Below are 18,881 nucleotides of genomic sequence, written 5' to 3' on the forward strand. Positions count from 1 at the left end.
AGAGCGGCTTGGCAAGCTCTTCTGCCAGCTCCCTCATTACCCTAGGATGGATCCCGTCTGGTCCCATAGACTTGTGAGGATCCAGATGATTCAGTAAGTCACCAACTATTTCCTCCCGGAATACAAGGGGGCTATTTGGTTTCCTATCTCTGTCTACCAGCTCCAGAGGCCAGTTGCCTTGAGGGCCACCTGTCTTGCTGGTAAAAACTGAGGCAAAGTAGGTGTTAAGTACCTCAGCCTTCTCCTCATCTCTATTAACTATGTTTCCCTCCAGGTCTATCAAAGAATGGAGGTTTTCTTTGCCCCTCCTTCTGTTATTAATGTATTTATAGAAGGACTTTTTGTTATCCTTAACAGAAGTGGCCAATTTAACTTCAAATTGCGCTTTTGCATCCCTGATTTTCTTTCTGCATGACAACTGAGATGTGATGAAGTTCTTACTGGAAACAAGAAATGAAGGAAAGGCTTTCAATTAAAATAAAATTAGTTAAAGGCAATTAAATAAACATCAGTTGAAAAACTGAATTTTATTCAAAGTAGGAGTAAGCACAGAATTTAAATCCTAAAATATTAACTGCAGAGTGATTTGAGAGCTATGCCATAGAGGCCTTCTCCTTTATTCAAGCTGTATTTTAACATCTGGTGTCGGCAACACCAAGAGACTAGAAGGCTTCTCCTCATCACAGATATTAACAATTTTGGCATGGACCAGACTGGGGCATTTATTTAACTGTAATTAATTGAAGATTTTTGTCAATGAGTTACCTGACTCATAGCAAGCAGTAACTGTATGATTAGCAACTATCTGCTCCCACTTCACATGCGCAGTAGAAAAATTTCTGGAACTATAGCCTTGGCATATGTATGCACAAACCTTTCTTCCACAGACTAACTCTGGACACTACAGATCAACAGTAAGGCAGTTAGTACCGGACCATACCGTAAGAGTCCAAGTCAAGCAAGTTGTTTAAAATTAGCACTAATTCTCTGGAATTCCTTGAAGATGTACAAGAAAAGTGATGCATTTACAGTCAAAACAGTTTCGGTGGCCTTACTCAGGATATATACTGCTAAACACATTTTTTCACTAAGACGAAGTTCTAAAAGCCAAGACTTCCAGTTCACTTCTAAACTTACCTTTTGGATATTCACTGAGGGTCTTCCTCTTTCACATTCAAAAGCAACTTCTGTCAACCAAAGAGGAACTTCCTGCTGGGCCTACATAATTAGGAAAGAAAATTTAGAGACTTTGACCGCTTTACCAATTCAGGAGCTCCCTAGCTGTTCCAAAGACCTAATAGTTGCTCAGTACATTAAAGCAAAATCCCAAAGAGCAGAGAAAGTTAAGCAGGAAGATTTGAAACTTACATCTGAAAGCACTTTAATTAGAGACTGTGCAAGACGGCCATCCGAATCACTATCAAAGAAGCAAATTGCTTTCCCTGTATTTCCACAACGGCCAGTTCGTCCAATTCTGTGTACATACTCCTCAATTGTGGAAGGAAGATCAAAATTAATTACATGCTGAACGCTTTCGATGTCCAGACCTCTTGCTGCCACCGAAGTTGCCACAAGAACTGGACATTTTCCAGAACGAAAATCCTGAAGAGCTATTTCTCTCTCTCTCTGCTCTCTATCTCTACAAAGAAAGCAATGGTTAGATGGATGTCTCAAAAATCTACAGTATTATTTAAGATATACTTTAAATGTCATGATTCATGGATAGAAGTAATCCTTGTGGGGGACGACACAAACAAAAAAAAACCCTGAACAACCCACATATACTATCAATTTAGGTTTTCTGAATTTTTAACTGATTAGCAACTGCTTTAACATAAGTCTCTGCATACACTGAAGTTTTTCAAGTACCAGACATAACTATTCATCACACTGCCTCCCTAAGAAGATTCACTTATTTAATTGGTTGGTTTTCATGCCATAGTTAGAAGTCCTTCTCCTGTAGTTTTGTAACAGGGAGTTAGAATAACAAAGATGAAGTCTACTTTGACTCTTAGACTCCTGCATAGGTAATTTTTCAGATATAATAAAAAATGTGGCCAGACACCAGTACAGAACTTGTCTTTTGTTTATCATCATGCCAAGAAAACTATATTTGCTCTGGGGTTTGCAAGTTTTAAGACTATTTACAGATCATCCAGTACTTAACTACTGTGGATCAGAGTTTCACTGACATTCTTTGTTCTCCAAATGAGAAAATAAGCAACAAAGCTAAAGAGTGCTCTTTGGGATCTTAACATGGGATTTTTAGTGAAGTTTAATATGACTGCTATTCCAGAGAAGAGTAACTATCCTAACTTCAACTCAAAAGGGTAAAGTGAATCAGAAACCAGTACCATCCATGACATTTCCACTGAACCACTTATTCAAGCATCTTTAATTCACAGTGCAGTGTTTCTACAGAAATGTGTTAAGAACCTCCTCTCACATAAGGGACTTGTGGGAGAGCAATTCAGACTAGCCAAGAACAGAAGGTCAGACCTTCTCAAAACGACTTTCACACATCTATACCTCTGACAGGCCACGGGGTACACACAAACATCTTGTATCTGTGTAATAAGACCATATTAACCCCTCTGGAACCTTGATGTTATGACGTATGTCAGAACACTGCCTACAACAATTTTATTGGCAAGAATTCAAGTCCCTTCCTTCTAATACAAAAACTACAACAGAATTTTATTTTCAATGTGCTACAGTCCACTAAGGTTAAAAAGACTTCACAAAACTTCATTCTAGCTCATGATGTGAAAAACACATCATCTTAGATGTGTTTTTACCTGGAATCAGAACCTAATTCAGTTTTGTTTCTCAGCGTCTGTTCAGGTACACAAAACTAATGAGTGGACTATTAACACAACCTAGAAGCATCTTTTCTTTAAATCTATCTCCATACAAATGTTATGTCCGTGAACACATCATAGAGACAGAAATGACATCATCAGATGTCTGTATGGCATGTGACTTACCACTTTGAGAAAGCCTGTAAGATAGAGTGAAAGGTCCACAACTACCACTCACATTTATGAACATCATCTCACCAGTAACAGCACAAGTTCTGGTTTTGGTCACAGAAATTACAGCAAACTGTAATTGGGTCACAGAAATTAGACATAAACTACAGCTGATTCTACAGAATTTATTATATACTAATTTTCTATGCAGTAGGCATAAGATTCTCCAGTTCAGGCACAGCATTTTACATGTGGTCAACCAAAAAGACATTTACTTAGTAAATGCTGGGAGAACCAGCATTCAGAAAGTTTACATTCTCCATTGGCAGAGCTGCTGAGAATTACAGGACCATATGAAACATGGTAAACTAAACTACACAGATGTGGCAAAACTTGTGTTCTCAATAAAAACTTCTCACAATAGTAAGGTGACTTTCACTTTAAAAATACTTACCCGTGGATGCTGGTGGCTGGTATATTTTCTTGACAAAGAAAGCATGCAATGAAGTCTGCTTTTTTCTTTGTGTCCACAAACACCATGGTTCGCTCATTACCTATATTGAACAGAAGTTCAGAGCCACTGCAGTTTGAAACATGATGCATTTCACTATTTAGAGTTGCACTTACTTATATAAACATCTAATATATACACACATATTGTAATTTCTTGACTGCGTTGAACTAACTAAACTCGACTAATCAATTTCTAGATCAATACAGAAACCTGTGAAGACGCATTCTATTTTTCTCCTCTGTAAAAGGAAGAAATTAATGTTGCTCTTGAAGAAGCGAGAACTCCCTTGCTACAGCAAGGCAGAGAGACTACATTTTAATTCCAAACTCAGTTCCAGTTTTCAGCATTAAAACGTAAGATAAATTCAGAACAAAAATGAAAAAAATCCCAGCCACTAACAAAATACAGGCCCAAACATTCATATAGGAATTTTAATACACCTATAATCTTGAGATAATACCCCCAGATACTAAAGAATTGTAATTGACCATATAAAGAAGAAAACCATCTAGGAAGCTTGTCTTCTAGTACTCAAAAAAGATGAGACATTGACAAATACTGTGTATTTGATTAGATTCAGCGACCTTCAGAGGTCCCTTCCAATCAAAACTATTCTATGAATCTATGAAATATCTGTAACACAATATGCCCTGGAAATCCTGAAGTTCCACTTCAAGCTTCATCAGCAGTCTTGTAAAGCATGTCACACAACAAAAATCACAGAATCATGACCTTTTAAACAAAGTTTAAAACCAAGCAATTTTTCTTCCCTGGTAAACAATTAACAACAAGGAAAGTTACCTATGCTGCGTAGAATTTCCATCAGTTTATCTCTCTTGAGATACTGAGAAACCTGAAGAATATTTTGCTGAACATCACTGCATGCTCCACCCACATGTCCAACAACAACAAATAAAAAATCAGTTTTCAAAAATTCAGCAGCCAGCCTTAAAAAGAGATAAAATTGAGCAACATGAAGTCTATTATGCAGATTATTTTTGCTTTAATATCAAGTACTTTCATTTAAATTAAGCAACCCTTACAATAAATATTTTTTTTCTGTCTTGTGAGGAATAACACAAGCAGTCATATGCGCATCTTTTTAAAAAACTAGAAAAGTCTGCAGTGTTTGGGCCCAGAACCCCAACCACATCCTGGGCTGCACTAGAAGAAGTATGACCAGCAGGTCGGGGGAGGTGATTCTGACTCTGCCTTCGTGAAGCCCCACCTGGAGTGCTGTGAACAGCTCTGTGGTCTTCAGGACAAGACAGATATGGACCTGTTGGAGTAGGTCCAGGGGAAGCCACAAAAATGATTACAGAACTGGAGCACCTCTCCTGTGAAGCAAGTTTGAGAGAGCTGAGGAGCTGGAGTTGTTCAGCCTGGAAAAAAGACGGCTCTGGGGAGATCTTACTGCAGCCATCCACTACCTAAATAGGGCTTATAAAAATAGGGAAAGAAACCTTTTACACGAGCCAATAGGACAGGACGAGTACAGCTGGACAGAAAAAAGGATCAAGACCAGCCCTAAGGATAAAGACTTAGGGTTGCTGGTGGATGAGAAGCTGGATGTGACCCAGCAATGTGCACTTGCTGCAGCCCAGAAACATAAGGAGTATTCTTAACTCTTCAGATATTTAGTTCTATACAAGTACATCTTCAGATGTATTTCTATTTTTACATTACTCACCTCTGAACTTCTTCAGGGAACGTGGCACTAAACATTAGTGTTTGGCGTTTGTCTTTTTGTGGCATGTCTGGGAAATTAATCAGCTTCTTCATCTCTGAGCTAAAACCCATATCAAGCATGCGGTCTGCTTCATCTAGCACCAAATATTTCACATTATGCAAACTAATCTGCAAATATTTCAGTCAAAGAAAAACAGTATTGGTTCATTTACACTATGTACTTACAAAACTTCCTCACTGGCAAAATCCACTTTTTACTTATTTCTTTCAAGTAGAAGTTACTAAAAAATGAAAGTTAATTACTCACAAATCAAAGTATTTATTTGCATCTCAACCTCAATTTTTTAATTTGCCCTAATTCTAATAGTATGCACACAATTAAGTGCTTCAGAACTTGATTTAGCAATATAAACTGAGATAGAGCCTGAAGATCAACTTCAAGCATATCTTACATAACTTACTTTTACTTCAAGCATAACTTTACATATTACTCAAGCATATCTACTCTGGAATTATGTTTTGAGTTTTAGAAAGGTTCTCTCATACATCCCATTCTCAAAAAAACCTCTTGTTCTGAAAAAATAAATTACGCCAGAAAGCATTATTAAGGACATTACAACTTTGCTGGTCCTGACCAAGACCAATCACTTTGATTAAAAGCCTAACAACAGGAGAAAACCAATATCCAGTTTATTATCAGGAAATATTTTTCCAAACTTCATTTGTCCACTGCAACATCACTGAGTCACCAATCTAAGGTGTAGCAATTTGGATTTGAATTTACAACAGCTGGAAAAATAAAAATTAAATACAGTATCACACTGGACTTTTTTGTATTTTTAATAAAATTGGTATGAAAGTAGTTTTAGATAAAAGTCATTGTAGCAAAGCAAGCAGGATATTAAGTGAAAATCTGCTACAGAATTTTCCAAAAGAACTAAACAAAGCTGTTCCATGTATTTTAACTATGAAATTTTATTGCCATGAATACTGCAGCCACTTTGATTTAGACTGGTATTTTCCATTTGGCTCTAGAAGGAACTGAAGAGATCTACACTCAGGATATTCTTTCAAAAACCTCAAGGAACTCACATATTCTAAGACAAACTCACTTGTATTTCAGCACCTGCACAAAGGCATACATACTGACTGGTTTTCAATGGCTCTATCTCTGCTCCTATCAAATTTGAAAATGAAAACCATTATGTAAAAAATGTAAGAGTACTTGAGAACTTCACATTAAATTTTAAGATCTTACCTTTCCTCTTCCAATGATGTCTAAAAGCCTTCCTGGAGTGGCACACAGTATATTACAGCCTTGCATAACCTGACGAACTGAATGGCTTATTTGTGTACCTCCATAGACTACAACAGGCCTTATACAAGTTCTGTTATGTAGAAAAAAGTTTGGATTAACTACGTAAATATGCAAACAGTATTGTTCCAGGAAAATTTGAAAAAAATAATCAGATCTACCACAAACAATCTTAGAGTGGTTTAATTTCTTCTCCATACAGTACAGCTTGCTCCAAAAGGACTCAAAACCCAGGATTTTGGTCACTGTAAGCCTCAAGTTCCCACTCCCGCTCTGTAACAGAGGCTGCCAAGACGGTTTACTTGGAATGAACTCTTGATTTCATCTACCTTCTCCCCTCTCGCTTCAGCTGAGAGCTACTAACACTAACAGCCAAAATGATGTTACACTTGATCCTCTTTTATACACATATACACTTAGGAAAAGCAGAACCACCTCTCTATATGCCTCTAGAGCTTCAAAAGTAATCTCTGCAGATCTTAAAAAGACAGTGCCAAATAAAAAAAATACACAGGCAGAATCTTTGTACAGCAACTAATTACACTGGCCATATAGTGTGTGACACAAGGATTAGACTGCAAATCCACTTGAAGACTACAATACTCAGTGTTCTTCTCACTAAGCTTTCTGGTTAGATCCACCAAGTACAGTTACACCAGATACTCTTCTGTAGAAACCACCTCCTCAAGCAAGAACTGCCTTATGCAGCTGTGAAGCAGGTCTACAAGCTCACCTTTATAACCTTTCACTAAGGTCTTTGTACGCATGCAATGAGCATTTTTATACTCTTCTCTTGAAGATACTAATTCAGCTTCATATGCAGCAACAGTGAAAGACACAGTAAATTTTTACCAGGATTAGTAAAAACCCTTCAGAAAGCTTTACTCAAGAATATAAATGCATTAAGGACTTTTACAATTTCAATATTTACCCACTTTTAATACATATGTGTCATATTCCTATTTGTGAATTAAACCAAAGAACTTAAGAATATCATAAATCTGAACCGAGCAATATGCATGCAATTTTGTAGAGATAACAGATTCACATCCTGATACTGCTTGACTGCCCCCCAAATGGAGGTTATCTTGTTTTTACTGCAGGCCAGATGTAGCAGAAGTTTTCTAGACTCAAAAGCTATTTTATTGTGAAATCATATGCATCCAGTTAAACAGAATTAGCTACAAGGATGATGAACAGCAAGACTTTGTTTAGCTACGAAGTTATAAGAGTTTCAGAGACTAAGATGCTGTTCTTAAAAACATGCTTAATAAGTACATAGGTGAACATGATCCTACTTTTTAAAGGCAGACAGCCTCCAAGCATAAGTTTTCTTGAACAAAGCCAAGTATTGATTTACCCCACCAGATTTTGCACTGAACATGTTCTGCATTCCACCTCCTAACAGCAACAAACTGTCACAGATAACAGATTTAATTCTATTCTGTGCACTGGTGAAACCTATTAGTTAGCAGTGGAAAGATCAATGACAAAACTAGTACAAATGTACTCTTGTACAACATCCCAGGGCTCAATGACAGGTTTAGATCTTTTGTTGTTTTGAAAGCTAGAAGAGTTTTCATGAGCTGTGAAATGTCTGTCCAGAAACACAGGGAAGTAAGAGTTACAAGAAAACATCACTGAAAGTTAACTAAAACCCCTAACACATACCTCTGTTTTTATTAAGATGAAAATAAAGCAAGGATAAATTACATAGAGTAAGCTCATCAGTTTCTTCATGTTGAAGAATAAATCTAGTGCAGGTAGCTCAGTGTGCAGTTGCAGTGCGAGCTGCAGACTGAGCTCTGGGTGGCTGGAAATGGTTGGAGCCCAAGCAAAAGGCTGTGAACTGGGCACCAACGCTTTGCTTAACAAAGGGCACAGGGACCTGCATCATTAGCCAGGTGACCTGACACTCAGAGACTCAGCAGGAGTCAACAACTCAGTAAAAAGACCCCAGAATATCACATCCATACGTGTGTGTAAATATACACATTAGTGTATAAAGCCCAGTGACTCCTTTGTTCAGGGGTCCCTTCATGGAGACATTCAGTTTGAGCTGTTGCATGTTGCTGCACAATATTTAAATTACTTAAAGAAAACAGAGATCTGAGACTCTACTGTGGGAAACTTGGGGTCAAGTTGGTGTGGAAACCTTGTCTGATTGAGTGGTGTGTGTAGGGAGTCAAGTGAGGCACCCATGGGGTCACTGGAGCCACCTACTGTGAAGAGGTTTTGGACACATTCGTAAAATCCCTGTGTATATGGGTAAGCTTTGGTGGTGTGATTGTGACTGCCAGAGTGGTTCCCCGATGGTCAGAAAAGAAAGTTTTCTTAACACTTCATGCAAGATGTTTCATTTTTCCCATGAGTATTAAGTGACAAAGTTTAGGACTTATCTCCTCTTCAAGCGGGACTAAGCCTCCTGTTTACTCACCCACCCCAATACCAGGAAGATTAGGAGTTTAAATCCTAGTAAGAGACCTGCTAGCTAGTATTATAATCTAAACTCATTATAATCTGAACTCAAGTATTTTACATATATATATATGTAACAATTTGACTGGCAAAAAAAAAAAATTTAAAAGTATTTATGAAAAAAAATCACCACTGTTGATTTAGGCAAAATAGTAATTTGTAGATTTCGGCAAAGTAATACCAGGCAACAGTGTAAAAGCTTACCCATACACAAATTTCCTTGCTTCTAGGAAGATCTGATTTACTAGTTCTCTAGTTGGCCCAGTAATAATACATTCCGGTTCTTGCTGCTCTTTAAAGCTACTGGCAGTTACACCATCTCTCATCATTTGGGCCACAATCGGTACAAGAAAAGCTGCCTGCGGGGAAAAAAAAAACACAACAAAAAAAACCAGCAGTATTTATACTGTTTAGCTTTCATCAGTCATGCTAAAAGCTGAGTGTATCGCCCTGAAGGGTGGCTCACTGTATCAAGACAGTGGGTTCACTGAAACTAAAAGGAAATTTTTAGTCACCCAATATGTGACATCCAAGTGTTAAGCTACTGGATTACAAGCCGTGAAGCATCTGGTACATGCAAGACTGAAATCATCCACCTGAAAGTTCACAGTCACAGTAGTATAAATAATGCTTACAGTTTTTCCTGATCCTGTCTGGGCACATGCCATTAAATCCCGTCCTGCCAGTACAATAGGAATGCTGTACTTCTGCACTGGAGTAGGTTTAGAGTATCCAGCTTTAGCAATGTTCACAGTTAAAGTATGGGAGATGTTAGCATCTGCAAAACTCTGTAACAGAAAAAAAATCAGGTTATTACACAATCACAGAAGTTAGAAAGCCAGAGAAACTTACCACATGACAGACATCCAAAAACTAAAAGCGTTAACTTTAGAGAGTCTCACCAGTCATCTAGATTGCCAAGGTTCCTATAGGTAAAAGTTCCAAAGGTCTCTTAAATCTGCTCATGCCATTCAGTAACACTGTTTATAGGACAGAAGGCTTTCAGTTGGTGTATCAGTTGTGAGAGAAAACTGCTCAGAAGCCATACATCTGCATTCAAGCAGGTAAACTCATATCATAGCACGCTATGAAAACAAACTTAAGCTGTTCAGTTTCATTTCATGTAGGAGACAGACATAGCCCCTCTGCTAAAAACAGGAAGGGGAACTAAAGCAACATTCTTACCCAGGACCAAAAAGCACCATATAGGACAAAAATTACTAACTTCAGTGAAAAAGCCTTTCAGAAGACCAGTGGTGAAAACATCTCTGTATCTTCCAACACAGGTGCTACTAAACCCTTTGTATGTCTTTACTCTTTCTTTTCCCTGGAAAAGGCTTTTTTCTTTTTTAAACACTGGTCACGCATATGGAGAAGCAGCAAAATTGTATGCTAAACAATAAACTGCAGCCACAGAGAACAGGGATAGAAATTACTTTCAAACACTTCTCTATCCAAACTCCAACACACATTCATTTACATTATTAAAGATCCTCCAGCAAAAAACTTCAGTAAGATAACTCTACCAGCCTTCCTAGCAATTGCTGCTGAAGACATCTTTCTTTCAATATCTATCTATTTCTCTGGAACATTTATGTAGTTTGTCAGTGCTATTGTGAATTCAAATTCATATCTTTCAAGTGGGCAGCACCTCCTTCCAAGATCGTACTGTCTGCAATACTCCAAATTTTTATTACTATTTTCATTAGCAGCCAATATTAAGCTCAGTGAATTAAACACCCTTGCAAAATCATGCTCTGCAGTTAATCAGTTTACTAACCGTTAATGCTGCTGGAGGGTCCAGTCCTGACACTTCAACGATATTTTCATCATACTTGTCAAAATTCATTCCTGTCTCATAACGTGCAAAGATGGCTTGTTCATCATCAGGTGGAGGAGGGGGCACATACGTCACCTTTGGACCTTAAGAACACAACCATTTAAGTTCATGAACAATATCAAGAATAGCATAACTAAAACTATTTTAACTATGGAGCTACTAAAGTTCAGTGAGGTGTCATTTGGATTTCCCTCCACTTTCCAGGAAGGCACAAAATTCCATAAGTTGACTCTATCAAAACTTAGTTTTATACTACTAGACCTAACACTCATAAATGAAGTCAGACTTTTGTAAAGCATTCTTGTCTCACATTTGCTCAAGGACCTTACTTTCAAGAGCTCGTCAAAAAATCCTTTATCATCCAGACACATGCTCTCAGGATCCAAGGACATACTTCCCATGCAACAAACTGCTCCTTATGAAGAACTACCTTTCCACAGGAACTTCTATATAGACAGGTGCAATTGTTGCATACCAATAAGCAAAATAGTCTTTACATGCTAACAGTTTACCCTGTGGTCATAAGAAAGGAATTACTATCCTATGTTAAGGATGCATTATGTCCACTAGGACTATTAGCATGCTGCTTCTAAACACATTTCAGTTCCTAAAAATCGTTATTTGGACTAAAAATCTGAAAAACTTAGATCAAACTAAGTCAAATAGAAGCAAATCCATTGTTCTTCGGATAATAAGGAGCACTTCTGAAAACATATACTAAACACAGAATCACAGAATGGTTTGGGTTGGAAGGGATCTTAAAGACCATATAGTTCCAACCTCTCTGCCATGGGTAGAGATACCACCCACTAAACCAGGTTGCTCAAAGCCTCACCCAGCCTGGCCTTTAACACTTCCCAGGATGGGGTACCCACAACCTCTCTGGGTAACTTGTCCCAGTGCTTCACTACCCTCTAAGTAAAGAATCATTTATCTGTCCTTTTCACCATGAAAAATTCTTTAACCATTATTACACAAAATGATCTTTCATGGAGAATACCAGCCATCCACTGTCCATCACATGGTTTAATGGCATTTCTAATTTGAATTATGCTACTTCTACGAATGAAAAATTACTATGCCTCAAGATAGTACAACATACAGGTAACAAGGTACTGCAGCATCAGTGGCAGAGTACAGCACTGTGAGGGAAAAATCCCTTGTAGAAAACAAAACAAAAACAAACACACCCTCCCCCCCACCCAAAAAAAAAAAAAAAAAAAAAAAAAAAAAAAAGGAAAGGGAAAAAAAAAAACACAAACCACAAAACAAAACAAAAAAACCCCCCACCAAAATCAAAATAAAGTTTAATCAGGAGTAGCTGGCCTCTATGAGCTACACACCCTACTTGCCATTCTGGACAAACCTAAAATACTTCCACTTGTAGGAAGGGTAAAAAGAAGTGCAGAGTGACTGTTTCAAAACTGAGCAAGTTCTTAAGGCTTACTTCCAATTTTGAGGTTAGCACCTCTGCTTCACTGTACATTAACTGAGCCAACAGGAGCAAGACCAAGAAAAAAAATAATAGAAGACAACAGTTTTGAAAATCTAATCACTAAAATTCACACAAGTTACAAACATGTCTTGTGCAGGCATACAAAAAATATATCTAACATTTGCAAAAGGCTCTTAATAAGGAGAATCGCAATAACAGCATTTAGCAGAGCTAGGAAGGAACTGCACTGCCACAAATCACCAATCAGCAAATCTGAAAGGTTCACCCCCCCATACTAAAAGTCTCACCTGCACCATCTGTAAATGCCTCTTTTTCTCTAGAGCCAAGATTTCCAGACTGAGGTATGACCCTTCGTCCATTATTATTACCTGTAAGTAATGGACAGGGTATAAAATTAGTATAAAGAAACATGATTGATGCCAGTACTATTTACTCCAAGAAATCTGCAGTGCAACACACCCTTTGCTAACTTCAACATATGATGTATTATTTCCAGTAATACCATTTTGTAAAGACACCATCTATGTCCCACAACAAAGCTGAAGAACAGAAAACATTTCATAGCCTTCACCCCTGTACTAGTAGTTCTCAGGGAGCAAACCCAGAAAGAATGGCCAACGTATGTTGTTCCCATACAAACCAGTCAATACAAAAAACTTACTCTCACCTTGTCCAAAGCCACCATGCATTCCTTTGGACCCTCTATTTCGTGTACTAAAACCTTCTACAACGTTTCTTTCTTGAAAACCTGCAGTGCAGCATAGAACATAATGATTTATTCTGCCTAATTTCACGTGTGCAGATGAAGCACCTTTTATCTGGAAAATTTTCTTCTAATTCCTTATTAATTTCCATTAAGAGAAAAATATAACTGATTTACCTAAATATATGATAAAAAAAAAAAAAGACTAAATACTTCGTTGCCAAAAAGGATTCAGCTGGTCTATCATACTGTAATGACAAGGAGAATCTGCTGTTACATGACATCAAGAAGTTCTCCTACCACAGCATTTGAGGCTCCTTCTTCATCAAGGCTTGGTGAATACCAATTTACTCATCATTTGAGTTTTTCCAAAACAATTACTTAAAGAAATAAAAGCCAAACTCACATCTTAAAGGCTCACTGCAAAAACAGTCTAGATGTAAGTATCCACAAATACTACAGACCCTGCATACAGCTTGTGAGTTACTTCACAGTTCTTGGAGAGTCTATAGCAGAACTTCTCATCTTCATTCCCCTGCACAAAACGCTGCCATCTGCACAGTCAAACAAACCTAGCATTTTCCTACCATAGCGGGCATCAAACCAGAATCTGCAGAAATGGTCAAGAATTTTTTGAAAGAATAAACTGTGCTGGTTTTGTAAAATAGTAACTTGGTTTTTTAAATGATGCATTGTTAAGGATGCAGTTACAACCACTAGAAGAATTAGTATGTTGCCTCTATAAACACTTCCTAAAAATCATTATTTGAAGTAAAAATCTGAAAAACTTCGCTTGAACTAACCCATATAGGGGCAAATCAATTGTTCTTCAAATATGAAGGATTACTTCTGAAAATGCATTCCAATCATTGAATGGTTTAGGTTGGAAGGAACCTTAAAGATCACCTAGTTACAATTTCCCTGACACAGGCAGGGATGCCATCCATTAGATTAGGTTCCTCAAAGACCCATTCAAGCTAACAAGGTACAGCATTGCCACAAATCATCACAAAGCAAATCTGAAAAGCTCACTCCTTCACATTAAGTCGTCTTACCTGCACAATCTGTAAACATTCCTTTTTCTGTAGAGCCAAGAATTCCAGACTGAGGTATGTTCCTCTGCCCATCTAGACAGTGTAGTGGATATAGAGTACAAAGTTAGTATAAGGAAATACTACAGTTAAAACCAGTAATATTTACCCCAAGAAATCTGCAGTGCAACAGTCCCAACAGATTGTTAACCCCAATTTATGCTGTATTATACTCAAGGTGATACTTTTTCCTAAAGACTCCACTCCTGTTCCACAACACAGCCACAGAGCTGAAGATCAAAAGTCATTTTGTAGCTTTCACCCTAGTACTTGTAGTTCTCACGTGTCATCAGTTTTATAGCTCACGGGGACTATAGAGTGATTTCAGTTAGAAGCTGCTAGAAGTTTCACTGCCCTATAAAAAAAGCCAATGATAGGCAGCTCCAGGAGGAACTTCTTTGATGCTGGCCAAAGCTGAGCCAATGAAAAGGTGCTTTTGTAATAACATATTTAAGACCAGAGGAAGAGAAGGTTGTTGAACAGAATAAATTCCAGCCTGGAGGACGAGAACATGGGATAACAAGCTGACTCCAAGGTCACAGCAGGAGGCTGTGGAGGCCTGGAGGGCCTCCCTCTCTCCCTCCAGCAGGGGAAAGACTGAGAGCTGAGACCCCTGCCACTGGTGGAAGATCATTGGGGTTCAGAGATTTTGCCTCCCCTGCAGCTCATGGAAGAGCACCACGCTGAAACTGGTAAAAGGACAGAGTAAAGTCCTACAGGACACCTGTGGCCCGTGGAGAGGAAAACTCATGTAGAAATAAGTTTTCCCAGGTAGGAATTGTCCAGAATGACCCACGGAGCAGCAGATTGAAGAGAACTGTTGCCCAGGGGGTGGATGGACCCACAGGGAGAAGTCCAGCAAAGACTGTTTCCCGTGGGGAAGGACCCCACAGAAGCAGGGGAAGGACTCAGAGCCATGACCCCCTATAATCTGTGGTGAAGACCACGGTGACACAGGTTGTCCCCCTGCAGCCCACAGAAAACCATCGGGGCACAAATATCTCCCCTGCGCCCAGAGGAGGAGTAACCCACAGGACAGCAGATTGGTAAAGAACTGCAGCTGGAAGGGTGGACTCAAACTGATTACAAAACCCCTTCCCGTTTCCCTGCACTGCTTGGGGGAAGAGGGAGAACTTGGAATAAAACAGGGGAGGGGGAGAAAGGTGTTTGTTTAAGACTGTTTTATTTCTCACTCTCTTAATTTTTATCTTGGTAGTAATAAATTTAAGTTTTATTCCCTACGTTGAGTCTGTTTTGCCCTTATCTATACTCATGAATTCCTTACTGGTTTTTTTTCCTCTCCTCTGCTACTCTGCAGAGGTAGGGTAAGAAAGCGGCTTGGTGGATATCCTGCTACCTAGTTAGGGTCAAACCGCCACATCAGGGAGCAAGCAAACCCAGAAAGAATGGCCAAATGTATGTTGTTCCTGTACAAACCAGTTAATATAAAAAAAAACCAAACACTTACTCTCATGTCGTCCAAAGTCACCATGAAATCCTTTAAACCCTTTATTTTTTGTATTTGTACTAGAACCTTCTACAGCATTTCTTCCTTGAAAACCTGCAGTACAGCACAGCACACAATAAATTAGTTTGCCCAATTCTGCATGTGCAGATCAAGTGCCTTTTACCTGGATGAAGAACAGAAGCCATTTCACAACACTCACCCTTGTACTGGTAGTTCTCAGGGAGCAAACCCAGAAAGAATGGCAATACATATGCTGTTCCCCTACAAACTAATCAATACAAAAAAACTTACTCTTACCTCGTCCAAAGCCACCACGGAATCCTTTAGACCCTCTATTTTGTGTACTAGCATCTTCTATGTTTCTTTCTTGAACACCTGCAGTGCAGTATAGAACACAGTAATTTAGTTTCCCTAGTATCACATGTGCAGGTCAAGCATCTTTTAATTCTTCTCATTCCTTGTTTCATAAATCCACAGAAAAAGTATAATATAACTAAGTCATTTGCCTAAACACATGAAACAATGAAGACAAAAAGTACTTTTTGCCAGAAAGTCTGACAAGAGTACTGCTCTCCTGTATGATTTGAAGACATAAATCAAACATCAGATGTAAGTATTTCACTTTACACACATATATGCAACAAACATTCAATTCTTCAGTTTTGATGCAGATGCAAATCAAAAAAGGGCAACAAGACAGGTGAAGTATCTGGAGCACAAGTCCTATGAGGAGAGGCTGAGGGAGCTGGGGTTGTTCAGCCTGAAGAAGAGAAGGCTCAGGGGTGACCTCATCACTCTCTACAATCACCTGAAAGGAGGCTGCAGCCAGGTGAGCCTCAGTCTCTTCTCCCAGGCAACTAGCAATAGGACAAGAGGGCACAGCCTTAAGCTGTGCCAGGAGAAGTTTAGGTTAGATATTAAGAAGTTCTTTACAGAGAGAGTGACTGGGCATAGGAATGGGCTGCCCAGGGAGGTGGTAAAGTCACCATCCCTGCAGGTGTTTAAGGAACGACTGGTTGTGGCACCGAGTGCCATGGTCTAGTAGACGAGGCAGTGTTGGTTCAAAGGTAGGACTCCATCATCTCAGAGGTCTTTTCCAACCTAGCTGATTCTGTGATTCTGTCACTCAGACCTCTGGTTCAGTCAGAAGGCAACTGACAGCATTTGCACCTTCTCAATTCTCACAACCAGTACCTGCAGAGATAGGATTTGAAAGTGTGCCTTTCAGATCTACCAACTTCCTTTTTTTTTTTTTTCCATGACTCAGAATTGCTTACTCAATCAGCAATGACAAGTATTTAGTGTATTTTTTATTTCTAATCCCTTTCCTTAATCACTGCCCTAATGGGGAGGGGAGTAAAGAGTTATACGCACAAATAAGGTATTTCTCATTTTATACTGAACAGTTTTAGGTGTTGTCCAAGGTCCAAGCAGTCAGCTTAGACTAGAATTTTCTCCTTAGTCCTTATTCTTCAACTGAGCAAGCAGCTGTGTGGGGGCTTAGATGCCAGTTTGGGTTAAATCACTGCAATAAACATAACACTGAGTGGCTCCACAGTTGTTTTGCAGTAAGAACTTTGGATAAACCAGCCCAGACCAGGATTAGAATTTCAGTCTTTCTTGTTTTATAACCAGTCCCGTGACAGAGAATTACCCAGCAGCTCCCACTGTCCCTGTATATCGTACATACCAGGTGGAAGCACATGCAGCACTACTGCCAAGCTGCCTCCTCAGGGTGCACTGCATACAGGTGTGGCACTCACCACTGTAAGCAGTATGAGGACAGGGATTGAATATTGCTTTATGGATACTAAAGAAAGCAAGCTTTCAGGTCTTTCACAGAAGTGCACTGATACAGTCCCTCACACAATATACATGAGTACTAATACTCAGCTTGACTTTTATACTATATTACAACAAAACTATCAGAAAAATACCCCTCCCTAGGCAAAACAGAATCAAAGCAAGAGGTAAACAAAACATCTATTTTAGATTTAGAGTCCTGCCTTCTGGGAAATGCAATGCGGTACCATGTGTTGTGCAGTCAAAACCAAGGGGTGACACTGAGTGCCTACATTATGCAGAAATAAGGACCTGAATTACTCTCTAAGCCACAAATACTCATTTGGCTCTGATACAGCAAAACTGAGCACCTTAAGAAGTAAAACTTAATACATAATATAGGACTAGGCATTAGAATTACAGCCATTAAAGGAAGTTACCTTTGGCTGCAAAATTCCTTCCTTTACCAAAACTACTCATTGGTTGACATGGTCTGTTCAAAAATTCATCAGTACCTAGAATTAGAAAAAATAACTGAGTTAACAACCATAGCTATCTTTGACTCAACAGAAGTTATATATTGTACTATAAACAAATAAATAAAGTAAAATAGTAAAAAAAGTAAATAAGTAAATAAATGAAGGCTGAAAGTCAAAAAAAAAGTATATTCATTATGTTCTCTCTACTCCATTGGGGACATATTAAAATATCACAATGATAATACTGTATTTTCCTTTAATCTTGTAAACTGCTCCAGAGATCAACTCCCCCAAATGCCAGTCAAAAGTGCCTTTCACATACCGAATGAGCCTACACTTGGACTGAATCCAGATGAGAGGTCATTTGGTCTTTCAAACAAGCTAACCTACAAAAAAAAAAGCACAATATCATGATACCTTCAGGTCAAGCAAAGTACATAAACACAGATACAGTTGCTATGTCTTCCTCTTGAAACGTTGCCTTCTGCACCTCCTGAAATGCAGATTCTCACACTCCTCTGCTCGCTTCAGTTTATTACATTTCAGTATTCTAAACGGCATACTGTTTGCATCTGAATGTTACCAGAAATCACATCATATACAGATAAGATGTCAAGCTCATGAAGTATACAATGAGCACTGGAGTACATGAACAAAACAGCAGCAAGCAAACTGCTGGCACAGAGGAAACCTCTTCAGCTGCAGCAAATTCCTACGGCTGCCTACCATATTTGCAAAAATATACTGTAAAGTATATTCAAAGTCCTATCTACAGTCCTTACACTGGTACACTGCTCACCCTTTCTACATCAGCTCTGCATTTAAGACCATGAAATTTGGGAACAACATGAGGCACTGTATTAACTGAAAAACAGAGAACAGCTGAGACAGTCACTCACGTTCTACTTGTTCCTGTGGTAAAATGAAATAGCAATTCTGTGACTGCCAGCAGGAAGAGACAGCAAACAGAACAGCTAAAAGGATGGCTTCGAGAGAGAAGTTACAGTTCACGTCTAATCCACAACTTCATCGAGAGATATGGTTCTGCAAGTCTCTAATAACGCAGTTCCAACGCTGCCCTTTCACTGTTCAAT

The 18,881-nt window shown here is 38.8% G+C and overlaps 1 protein-coding gene across 6 annotated transcripts in view; it reads right to left on the bottom strand.

Annotated features, from left to right (window-relative positions):
- The window catches only part of DDX4 (DEAD-box helicase 4), a 70,512-nt gene that overhangs the window by 50,523 nt on the left and 1,108 nt on the right, over positions 1-18,881 (bottom strand). For 4 of the 6 annotated variants that reach the window (XM_027900170.1, XM_027900171.1, XM_027900169.1 and 1 more), the window contains 16 exons: positions 18,110-18,173; positions 17,749-17,823; positions 15,824-15,901; positions 15,527-15,619; positions 14,023-14,094; positions 12,932-13,012; positions 12,552-12,632; positions 10,749-10,891; positions 9,604-9,756; positions 9,173-9,327; positions 6,434-6,563; positions 5,177-5,343; positions 4,288-4,433; positions 3,427-3,526; positions 1,369-1,639; positions 1,138-1,218 (listed from right to left, as the gene is read on the bottom strand). In XM_027900170.1, coding sequence (XP_027755971.1) covers positions 1,138-1,218; positions 1,369-1,639; positions 3,427-3,526; positions 4,288-4,433; positions 5,177-5,343; positions 6,434-6,563; positions 9,173-9,327; positions 9,604-9,756; positions 10,749-10,891; positions 12,552-12,632; positions 12,932-13,012; positions 14,023-14,094; positions 15,527-15,619; positions 15,824-15,901; positions 17,749-17,823; positions 18,110-18,173 — 1,890 coding nt within the window. The remainder of the gene's footprint in view (positions 1-1,137; positions 1,219-1,368; positions 1,640-3,426; positions 3,527-4,287; positions 4,434-5,176; positions 5,344-6,433; positions 6,564-9,172; positions 9,328-9,603; positions 9,757-10,748; positions 10,892-12,551; positions 12,633-12,931; positions 13,013-14,022; positions 14,095-15,526; positions 15,620-15,823; positions 15,902-17,748; positions 17,824-18,109; positions 18,174-18,881) is intronic. The other 2 variants (XM_027900172.1, XM_027900173.1) reach the window with 2 other exon arrangements.

The sequence above is a fragment of the Empidonax traillii genome, unplaced genomic scaffold (assembly GCF_003031625.1).
Source record: "Empidonax traillii isolate 1590-97213 ecotype Southwest subspecies unplaced genomic scaffold, ASM303162v1 scaffold714:size326938, whole genome shotgun sequence".
In the NCBI taxonomy this organism is placed as follows: Eukaryota; Metazoa; Chordata; class Aves; order Passeriformes; family Tyrannidae; genus Empidonax; species Empidonax traillii.